The sequence below is a fragment of the Ciconia boyciana genome, chromosome 6 (genome assembly GCF_034638445.1).
Source record: "Ciconia boyciana chromosome 6, ASM3463844v1, whole genome shotgun sequence".
Lineage (NCBI taxonomy): Eukaryota > Metazoa > Chordata > Aves > Ciconiiformes > Ciconiidae > Ciconia > Ciconia boyciana.
Window position 1 is genome coordinate 59,972,011 of NC_132939.1, and position 12,202 is coordinate 59,984,212.

A 12,202-nucleotide genomic window follows, 5' to 3' on the forward strand; every position below is an offset into this window, starting at 1 on the left:
GGACACCATGAACTGGTTTATTTTTATTCTCTAATGTTCAAAATGCACCCAGAAGTTCCAACTCTTCTCTACCACTTTGACCCTGGACAAACGCCCTAACCTCATGTTCTTCATGAAGCTCAAATTCACGTTTTCTACCACTTCCACTCCAGGCAACACCGCCTGACCTCATGTTCTTCATGCAGCTCATGTCTACACTGGTTGACTTGCCTGTTCCCTTTTTTTGTACTGTTATCAGTGTGACAGAAAATGTGTGCAGCTGTGTAAATAATGATACTTCATTTCTCCTGCACAGCCCAGAGGAAATTTTAAATGGGCCTAACATGTGAGTTGGTTTTAATTTTGATTTTGTGACGAATGCTTAGATTTTCCAAAAAGAACAACATCAGCATTTAGAGAAAAATTTAAGTTTGACAAAGAAGTAAACGTTCCTAAAACCTGACCCAACAAACCTACACAATATGGTTCTAAACCATCGTGAAAAAGCAAAGAACTACCATCACTCCAGTATCTTTAAGTGATAACAGTTTCTCCGTAAACATTATAATCTCAGGGAATACATAGAGATTTAATATATCTCTTACTTCATGATTCATAATCTTCCCATAGGTTTCCACTAATGACTCTGCGTAAAAGGGTGTTTCCCCGTACAGCATTTCATACATGCAGACACCCAGTGACCACCAGTCACATTCAGGCCCATATTTTCCCATTCCATCTTCCATCGCTTGCAGTATCTCAGGGGAGATGTAGTCAGGCGTACCCACTGCTACGGATGACTGTACCTTAAAAATAAGGCAAACATAATTATCAGGTTTTTCAATTCTCAATTTTCAGGTTCTCTCAGCAACTTTCTCACTCACACACTAGCATTTGTGACAGAGACACCAGGACGTGATTTTGGAAAGGGAAGAGATTTATAAAATCACAGCAACAAAATAAAGAAAATACTATGAAAGTAACAAAGACCACAAAGATTAAGTTCCAGTCTCCTTCTACATATAATCAGTTGATACATTTCATTCTGAACACGGTAGAAACCCAAAATAGTCATACCTGTTATGCGAAAGCAGAAAGACAAGAGGAGAAAATGTTTTGCCTTTGTATCTGTTTATACTTAAAAATTGCAGTTGGCTGCCAGAAGTTGAAATGAGAAATGAATAAGCAGGAAGTCCTATGCCTGAGTTTTACAGTTTCATTTGAAAATAGCAAGGGCAAGTAGACCCCTATTTTTATTATGTCAGAAATTGGTTTAAGGCTTATTGCATAGTTGTGCAACTGGATGCAACACAGGAGTAAGGTGGGGAATTGCCCTGTGCCCAAGTAGTAGGGAAGCCCTGACCACCAGGGCAGTGGCAGAGCAGCTCTGATCTCTAGGAATATGTCCTCAGGATTCACACAGAGTTATAATGGCTCCTTCCAATTCATTCTGCATGGTAAATGGTATATATGGTAAACGGTATATGGTAAATCTTTGGCATTTTATGCCATTTTCTGGCATTTTATGACAGGCATTTTATGACTACAGAATGCCACCAAGACTTGAGTTTGTGCCAAAAATCAGTGAACAATGTTGCATGCCATATTTTGGCAGGATTGGCACCTCTGGAAGCACCCTACACTAGGCAAAACAACCAAAAAACCTCATGAATAATTTAGCTTTTAGGGGTGTATCCAATCTGGTGCACAAGATGGCCAATTACCATAATGTTGCTATTTGATTTGTAAAAGGCATATAAAAGAAATTGCTTATTAATTATCTCCTCATTTTGAGTGACTAATACTTCAAATGTGTCATGGCTGCTAGGTTCCTGGTCACCTATGATTCCAGCACATACATAAATAATATCAAACTTCTATCCTTTTTTAACACAGGGTCTTTGGACAGTTCATAAAAATCTCATGAGAACTCGAGTGGCTAGTAGGATAAAAGGTGAAAGACAGAAAAACATAGCAAAGGATAACTTTAAAAGGTAGCAGCCTGTAAAACAAGGAGATGAAGATGTCAAAAATGTTTTAATAAATGTCAAGTTATACACTTGCCTCAATTTTTAGCATGTCAATAAACTTACAATCTATCACCTCCTTGATGCATGCTGACAATGTCTAATAGCTTTAAGACCAGCAACTCACTTAAAAGGTCCCACTACCAGTGACTCAATTAAATTTTTCTTCATACATACTGTGCCATCTTCACTCATTTTCAGACAGGATCCAAAGTCTGCCAGCCGTATGTGGCCATTCATGTCCAAAAGGACATTATCAGGCTTTATGTCCCTGTTATAATAGAAGTGAAAAGATTTAAATATATAGTATTAGCTCTGCTTGTAAAGATTAATCTTGCATCAGAATAACAAAGAATTTTATGTTGGACACCCACTGATGCAAATTCTTTTTATTGCACTAGTCACGACCCTCTCCTCCTGCCCAACTTAAAGCTTTGCCTGCAATATTGAAGCCTTAGATTACATCAGATTTTCAAGCTCATCAAAGTTGAACTCTGAATGGTCCAATAACCAAGCAGAACAATTGCAGTGAGTCATACTGACTGTAACAGAGAGGCAGTTTACTTCATCAACATAATTTCAAGATTATATGCATCACAATATATTGTTTAGAGGCAAGAAAGATAAAACAGAAAAGTCAATCTTTTAATCTCATGGTTTTTGCCAAGATTTATAACTAACTTCTAACTTCTTATGTAAGAAGATTTTTTTACTGCTTCTTTAAATTTTGTCTAGCATTTCTGTTGGCCAGTATTTTTCATCTGCTATTCAAGACTTTCTATACACTATTGCACAGCACATTTGCTTTTATGGATACCTAAAGACCTTTGCATCCTGTGTACATGCAGCAGTTACTCTACAAGCCACTGAATTTCCCCAGCTCTGGGATCAGGGCAATGCCATTTCAACAGGATACAGTAACATTAGAAAGTCTCCAATATCAAACCGTGTCTTTCCTATTCTTATATATATATAGCAGGGTATAAAACGATATACAGCATGCTAAGGCTACTAAATGACATGGAACTAAGATTCCCATTTCATTCTAGCTCATTATTTTATATTCTTTTTGATATCAGGAAGGCAGCCAAAAAGGATTTACTAAAGAGCATGGTAATTGAATTTAGTCCACCAATTAACCACATTTTATTTCACTACTTTGTACTCAAATTCACACAAAGCAAAGTGTCAGTAGAAGATCAATCGTCCAGACAACTTAATGAGACAGTCCTGATACATACTATGCTGTTTTTTTTTTTAAATTTAATAGCCTCAAAATATCTCAAATTATTTTAAGAGCACCTAGCCAATATGTTGGGAAGGGGGTGAGAAAGGAAGAGAGAAGAGCAAGTGCAGAAAACAGAATCAACTCAGTTAGGTACCAATTCTGCAGGCTAAAAAGGAGAACATCCATGTCTTCCAAGGTAACATATATCAGTCTCCTTCCCTTTCTTTAGCCAACACTATCCCGGATCAGCTCCCAACACGCTAGCATATCACCACACCATTTTGAAATACTATTATTTATCTGAGCTAGCCAAAAAAGATAACCAAACCTATAAATGTGTTGCTTGGGGTTTTTTTAAGATATGGTATTTATTCAAATAATACTATCTCTTAGTAATAAATAGAACCACATGTGCTTTACATTAAACCCACCAGTCTTGTTGCACCATAAAATACTGTATTTCTATTCACATGGGAAATTCCAAATGCCACTACATGTGCTCAAAAACGTTAAAATTGTACAATAGCTTCCACTTAATTTTTGAGGAAGAGACTAGAATTACTAGGAACAAGGAAAAAAAAAAGTGCTCTAATACACCTTGCTACACAGATGTGGAAGTTGACAATGTCTGATTTTTAAGGTGCTGAATTCCACAGTTTCACACTTGAGGAGACTTACAAGAAAAACCATGATAGGTTTAACAAAGGGTCCTCATATGTGTAAAAATCCTGCCAGTCTGACAATTTTTTCCAACACAAACTTGAATTAACACTTTTTAACCAAGGGCTAATGCTTTGAAATTAATTACTGAAACGTCAGTAATACTGTTGCTCATTAGCAGTATTAAGACAAAATAGTAAATGCTAATCTATGCCTGTCAACATAAATTAAATGCATACTTACTTGTTATAATACAGAAAAATATGTGCTAACCCAGAAAATTAGACCATCTCACTATGCTTTCCCAATAAACTCATTAGTAATTTTCTATTGTTAAACTCATTCCATACATTTCAGTTCCAGATATTGTCAACATTCCCTTACAGTCCCATAACCACAGGTCAAGCTCAGTAGGTGCAGAGGACTATTAAAGCTTATATACAACTATACAGCAATTTGTTTGTTTGTTTGTTTTTTAAAGAACACTGCTCACAGTGCCATTCGAAGCATGAGCCAATCTCATCCAACACATTTCTGCTTTTCTGCTTTGCATGCAGATCCCGCTTGCCTAAGGGAACAGTTTCTGTTCAGAAAGGCTTAATGCCTCATCTCTGAGCTCCACTGTTTCCTATCTACAGCTAACAGGTCATATAAGCCTTTAAAGGGTCCTTGAAATCCTCTCCAGAGCAATCGTGCTTCCTCCTAATCCATTCCAGTTGCCAAGCAGTAATTTCTTGGGCATTCATACATCTCCTATTCAAAGCGTGTTTTAGCCTCAGAGCCATTCATTCCTATTGCCACAACAGGCATTCATTCAGCCCCATGCAAAGACGTAGCTGGTCAGTTAGTCAGGCCACCTTCCTCGGAAATGGGTGCAATGGTGCCTCTGGTGAACTTCTCCAAGTCCATAACATTTTTAAATCCCCACATATTGTCCACATTTACTCACAGGAGCATTACAGAGTTTATGTATCTTTTCTCTTTTTAATTTTTGAAACCGTGATCAAAGTCCGAACAGAAGAGTTCAAAGCGTTATAGTTTGAGAATTCCCTGTGTCTTTTAAACATTAATTCTAAATAAAAATCACCTCACTTACCTAATGGTTTTCATCCATAAATTTCATAAAAGAGACAGTAAAACTGTCCTTATTTCACAGACTAAGAAATAAAGGCATAAAGAGGTAAAGGGACCTGGCCAAGATATACTTGCCAAGTCAGATATAATGCTAGTATGAAGTCCACTTCTCCTGAGCCGGGACTTCAGTGATCTATTGTGAACCTACCTGTACAGCCATAAGCAGTTTTCAGTTAACTGGAAAACCTCACTACTCTCATGTTCTGCATTTCCTAACTTCTCTGTTTACTGAAATCAAGCTATAAAGTCAGCATATAAAGAGACAACTGCAAAGGTTTCCCGAATCAGTATAATTTTGCTTTCTAATTGACATATCATACATAGCTGTTAAATCTGAAAAGCAAAGGATAGAAATTCTCACTTGATCAAGACTCTTGCAATGATGAAACAAAATATTAATCAAGTGTCTCCCTTGGACTACTCACAGCTCTTCTAAAACACTTCCTCCAAGAGAAGGCCAAAAAAGAAGCATACAAAGTGTACTCTACCTTCCTGACCAGTTTCCTCTGACAGAGAATAAAGAATATTATATATTCTTAACTACTATAGAACACAGCCTCAGTTAACGTGATGGTAGGCACTGATCTGGAATATACATCCTGTGTGCAGAAACAATTAGACAGGCACATGCCCACTCATTACAAAAACCATTTGAGGATGACCTCAGGTAAATAGACGCACTGATGTTATCATGGGCTTACTGTGCATAAATTTTGCAGAATGTCTAAACATTTGCAGAGAATTCAAACTGCTTCAAACTTATAGGTTGGCTTGGACAAAGGCAGATAAATATTCATGAAGTGAATTGAGAATAAGTCAAGAAACTTGATTAAAAATAAAAGCTTTAGTAAAAGGTTAGTCAGATGTCACTGCTGCTAATATCAATCCGTCAAAACTTGATATTTAAAATGTAATAGCTTATACAGCCATTATACAGTATATATTAAGCAAGTACCCACAGCAGCTTGCCTGTGGCTACTATGCCCATTTGTATATGTAGCAGTATCTTTACAATCAACGTTGTATAACTGTACATGTACTTCTTCCCAAGTGAGACGGTATTTTACCTGTGCACATAATGCAGCTCATGTATGGAATGTATAGCAAGCACCATTTCACCAATGTAGAACCTAGCCATATCTTCCGGCAGTTTGTCTTCAAACTTACTGAGCAGCGTCAGTAAGTCACCACCAACATAGTAGTCCATCACTAGATACTGAAAAAGGAGAAATAAAGCAGTTAAGTACCAAGAGACAGGTGGTAAGAAAAAAAATTAAAGTTCATTGGTTATCTACTCAAAATAAACCTTTCACTAATTTTTTTTTTCTATGCCTGGGGAAAGCTGTCAAAATTGGTAATCATTTGCATTACTTTTATTTGCTTATTTAGTGTAAAAACATACCATATTCCTTTAATAATCACAGTGAGGGTGACACATCAGCATTCAGTTCTTACCATAAAAAAAATCCAATCAAGATATGGCAGCAACAAGCGAGTAAATCAGGGTGAGTTTATTTCTGTCTGAACTACAGTGTCACACAAAGAAATGATCTAGTATCACCAAGACTTTGGTTATCAACCCTTAAACTGATGATTTCCAGAGGATGCAGGAAGAAAAAACTATAGTTAAAAACAGTACTTGATGCAGTCTAGTCTAAAATATACATTTCGTTACTACTTTTAGTTCTGGTACCATTTCAATACTACTAGTGGTTCCAAAAGCGGGACTTATCACGTCAACATCATCAAACACTCATCTTGGCACATGCCACATCATGGATGCATAACATAGCTGGCAGGAGCTTGATGACACTATACATTAGGGATGCCCATGACAAGCCAGAAGCACTGTCAAGCCAGAGGCACTACAGCAGTGGGAAACTTAAAAAAATCAAATATTTATGTTCTTCTGAATACATTTCAATGAAAAAGTACACAGCCTCCTAGGCCAATCAGCCATTATCCTATCCACAGAAAGAACCAACACATACAGGTTAATGTGAAAGAAAAGGACTCAGACTTGCTATTTGTTTCTCATACTACAACACAGGGATTACATTTTACTTATTTCCTAGCAATATCTGCCTAAATCCAGACTATCACTTAAAGTATAATGACTTTATCTGGTACTACCAGCCTTAAGCCATTTTGTTCCATGCTTACCAAGATGCTTTGATACATGGTTTTGGGAATAACTTTGCTTATTCTGGAAATAACTTTCCTAAGCAGTCATCATCTCTTTCTCCTCGAGGTAAAGCAACCTGCAATCCACTGTGCCTGCCACAGATTCATCTTCCACAAGGGAAGAAAATTAAACAAGATAGAAACCCAAAGGAACATGAAGTGCAATACTAACCATTTCCTCACTATCTTTTGGCTTAAAAGAGAGACTCTGAAAGACATAGCTTTTGATATTTTTCTCCATATTATTCAAATTATAGCTTAATCTGATAGGCAAATTTCACCACTTATGTTGAAATCAATCAGTCCATATTGCACAACCCATGTGTTGGAACACTGTACACATACAACAATCACCTTCGAAAACAAAAGGCTACAGACAGGAACCAGCAATCTTTTAAAAGGGACATTGTATTAAAGTATTTTCTCTCAAATTCAAATAAAAGAGAGCTTAGAGAGGCTTCCGTGGGAGCTGAAATAGCCTGCCTGTCACAGAGACAAGGTAATGCCCTTCCCTCAGCTCCCACAGCATTCATAACTCAGCAAGAATTCAGCTGACCCATGAAATGAGGCACTTGGATCAGAGAAAGATGGAAGACCTCTTCTATAAGAAAGTCAAATTTTATTCATCTTCCAATTCACAATGATCTTCTTGCCAGGAGGCACTTCTCCCTTCACATGGGGTTAAAATAAAGGGTATTAAGATGCTGAAATCTAGAGGTATCGCATTCTTCCAGGGAAGTGACTACATCAAACAGGGGGACAGTAGTTGGAAATCAAAGGAACACAAGACATCAAAATACCCTCATGAATACTCAGGAGCCTTTAAGAGGCTGACAGCACACAAACACACATATGCCCTTCCTCATGAATGAGACTGGGAAAGAAAATTTTTCTGGTAAAGCACAAGAAAACTAACAGATTTGAATCTGGAAGAGATTAAGAACTTCAGGTCCCATACGTGTTTCTAATATTCATGGACTATGTTTTATCTACACTGTATCTGCTTCAGCAAAATCACCAAAGGCTTACTTAACCCATTTTGACTCAAACTGTCTCTACAAAAAGCTTTCTAGGAACCAGAAAAAAGCCATGCTAGTATTTCCACGTAATGTCATTTAAGAGTTGGCTGTTTAGAAAACACTACCACATGGTGTATTTGCCTCTAAAACATTTTAAAACTACAGAAGCAGAACCAGAAAATGAACTCCAGAACATATAGGTTTTGTGGAATTTTGTGTTTCTTGCTTATATGTAAGTTCTGCATCATCACATGCTCTAGTAATATTAGAGGGAATAAAACTCCAATTACTTCTAGACTCTCCAAGGGCAGCTACTACTTTTCTACCTTAAGATCTCATCTTTTCTTTATTTGTCTCATTCTGAGCTCTTTATCATGCAGCCAGAGGAGGATGGAAAAGCCCTAGGTGTGGGAAGACATCAAGGTTCTCGCTCTGCTTCAGTTACCTTACGTGGTTTTGCACTGAAGAATCATTAGCTATAATGCACCAACATCACTGGGAGCAGACACCAGAACCTAGAGCTTTCTCTTTCAGAGGACCCATGTCCACTCCAGGTTGGAGAACCAAGCTCTGTTGTCTGTTCTTGTTTTGTTCTCAGCTTTGCATTCCATTCTACAAGGATCAAGGATGAACAGCACAGCTAAAAAGTAAACCCAACCTGCTCAGGTTCTGTAACATGGCAGCACTCTCCTGAGATGTGGAAAAATGTGGCTATAAACTTCTTCAAGTTGAGCAGAGAACTGAACAGAGATCTTTTAGCCCCTGGACAAGTGAACCACTAAGATGGTATGGAAGAGAACCTTCTGTCCAGGTTTTTGGATGAAAGTCACTTCCTGATGTGTTTCACCTTTTCTTCACACTTCATTTACAATAGAGTGACTGAGACGCAGATACACTCCATCTGTGAGCACCAGACATTTACATGAGATGGATGCTGAGTAACAGACCAAATTGGAAGGCAGCATCTCAGCACATGCAGAACCAGACCTCAGGCAAGCTGGGAATCTGCTGACTTTGGCTGCCAGGCAGACTTTTGCTTTCTTAGATACTGGATCTTAAATTAGATGCTAGATGTCTAAATTCTGCTGTCAAGTGAAACTTCAACATCTAAATGTCTTTGGCAACTTGGGGAAAAGAAATGTATTATACTGCTATAGCTTGCTTGGAACAGATGTGTATAAAATGGTATTAGCAACAGTAGATCCCTCTCTATACTGTCATTACTACTGCTTGCTATCTTGCACAGCTAACAATTTTTTCTTAGGTAGCTCTTGCACAGCTAACAATCTTTTCTTATGTATCTCCATTCTTAGAAGCTACGTGGAAATACTACGTTATAGGATGTCTTAGGTTATTTTTATGCAAGTCTGACGGCTGTTCGGTGCTGAGGGAATTTGAAATTATGAGCTATCTTCATAAGGCAGTGCTAGAGATAACTAAACTTTGAGAGGTTGAAAATCTGGATCTATCACAAAGCATTCAATGGAAATAGCCAGTAAATGAGGGTCTAAGACCCAACTACTTATTCACTTACCATGTGCTTGTTATTCTGAAAATAGTTTTAACATGATGGTCAAAATAATTTGTTTTGTTTCAACACCTGTGAAAAAGTCTGAGTATTTTCTCCTTCACATGCTTAGTTCCTGAACTCATTGGCAGCCTTTTATCAATACATTTTTTCCTTATTTATAATCATGACTTGCTACTGTGGTACTATCTAAAAAGTGTTAAGAAGGTGAAAACTTTCACATTACAACTATGCCAGTTGTTATAGAAATAGCAGGTTTGCAAACCCAGCCTCAAGTAGCCACATGGAAGCTGTATGGTTCAATATATCGTGGTATGTTGGAGCTTTACTGACTTTGCTCCTGACCAGCTCTCTCCTGACTTCTGTGACTAAAGTAAACAGCTTTTATGTTACAGTTCTAGTAACCCATCATTAAAAAATGTAATAGGATTAATGACTTTCTTTATAAACGGTTGCTAAAGTCTCTCAAATTACTGAGATGACCAATATGCTGATTTAAAAATGTATTTTATTTAAATACTTTCAAGAAATAGGCTATTTTTTTTTCCTGAGGCTTTTAAAATATGAGTTTAATCAGTCCTTTAAGTAAAATTTTAAATTACTTCCCCATTTTTAAACAATCTTGCTTCAAAAGACATTCTGAAAATTTTAAATAAGATAAAAATATTTCTTACTTTCATAGAGTTAACACCTCTCAAACTATTTAACTGCAGTGTTATCCAAAACATTAAACTTAAGCACGATATATTTCATGCAAGGGTAGATTAGTTAATTTAAGGTACTTAACTAAACATCTATATACTATAGTACTACACGACTTTCTCACTCTCCTGGAGTTACAGTCAGCCCTTTGAAGTATTTCTTCAAGGAGAAAACAAGAATGTTGAAACACTGCTGCAAAGCATGAGGGGGACTGATTTATCGCACTAATATCCTTAAATGTACAAAAAATAAAGTTCTTTCATAACCTAAAGCTTTTATTTGCTGATGAATCAAACATACCAAATAGTTCTCATCTTGAAAGGCATAGTGCAACGTAGTAATCCACTGACAATCTCCATTCACCAAGACATTTCTCTCCTCTCGGAAGCAAGCTGTCTAAAGGAAGAGAGGGGAAAAAGCCATTGTCAACATCAACGAGTAGTTTTCACAGGATGAATATATATGGATGTTTTATGGGATTATTTAAAATTACTGAACAGAGGTCTCTATTCATGGGAATCCAGTCTGCACAAGTGACAAACCAGGGAATCTCTGCAGGCTTGTAGTCAGGCATTCAGCCACTCTAATCCTGACTGTGACCTTAAAAAAAAAAAAAGAAAACCCAACCAACACCCCTCCCCCCAACCACCAGAAGCCCACAAACCAATTCAAGTCAACACTGAATCTTTGTTCCATAATGTAGTTTTAAAAGCCAGAAAAATGATAACTTGTCACTGCAATCTGCAGCAGAAAGATAACGGCTCTAGGAAAGTAACTCTGGTTCTTCTGAAAAAGGCCTTTGTGAAAATAGAGTTTCATGTATACTTTTCTTACATTACAGTTCCAGTTCCAGACACTGCCAACACACTATAGGAAATAAGCAGATTTTACTATTACTGTCTTATCTTTGTCCAGTATAATACATTTTCATTTTCAGTAATCTTTCCTCTACTTGAAATAGCCCACTGCAACACTCCAGAGAAGCAAGCTCTGTGTAACACGTTTTCTCAGCATCTTTACATAAAACCAACTTTCATAAGCTTCAAGAGAGTCCTCCTTAATAAAAATATATTAATGTTTTTATTGGATCAGAACTATCAAGATGCAGACCTTGGGACTATTTCACTACTCTCAATTCAGAGAGCCATTATCAGGATATTCGGTAGCTGCAGTTCAAGTGTTTGGGTTCTGGACAATAATTGGGGGGTTTTTTGGTCATTGCCACTTGTCCAGATGTCTTAGAAAATGTACTATGGAAGGAACATTCCTGGGAAGCCCAAGCCTTACCATATACTGATTGCATCTTAGAAAGGTATCTCAACCATTTTTTCCCCCTAAGGAAGCAAAAGTCAATTTACATTTCTACTGAAGACGACCATACTGTGGCCACGTTGTAAAGTTGGTAATTATTGGTGCAAAGAAATGTAAATTGTAATTAAATGTTAACTGAGAGTGGTTTAATGGTTTATGAATGCAAGGCCAAAGTATCACTCTACAAAAACTTTGGCAGCAAGAGCAGGTCCAAGTAATCCTATCCCCTGCCCGCAGCACCAGAGCACAGCCCTTCTCAGTTCTTCTGGCACCATGATATAAAGAGGCTGCCAATGCAGAAAACTAGTTTGTTTATTTTCGAAGACATCAGTTCCTTGATCCAGTTCACTGTGCAACCTCAAATAGCGAGGGAATGTTACGAACACTTCAAAACCAGTAATGCTGCTGAACGCTTTGCATCATGAATTCA

The 12,202-nt window shown here is 37.4% G+C and overlaps 1 protein-coding gene across 9 annotated transcripts in view; it reads right to left on the bottom strand.

Moving 5' to 3' along the window:
- CDC42BPB (CDC42 binding protein kinase beta) overlaps nucleotides 1-12,202 on the bottom strand; it is a 96,919-nt gene that overhangs the window by 40,479 nt on the left and 44,238 nt on the right. For all 9 annotated transcript variants that reach the window (XM_072863592.1, XM_072863591.1, XM_072863599.1 and 6 more), the window contains exons 4-7: nucleotides 10,762-10,857; nucleotides 6,096-6,244; nucleotides 2,184-2,277; nucleotides 585-785 (exon numbers count right to left, since the gene is read on the bottom strand). In XM_072863592.1, coding sequence (XP_072719693.1) covers nucleotides 585-785; nucleotides 2,184-2,277; nucleotides 6,096-6,244; nucleotides 10,762-10,857 — 540 coding nt within the window. The remainder of the gene's footprint in view (nucleotides 1-584; nucleotides 786-2,183; nucleotides 2,278-6,095; nucleotides 6,245-10,761; nucleotides 10,858-12,202) is intronic.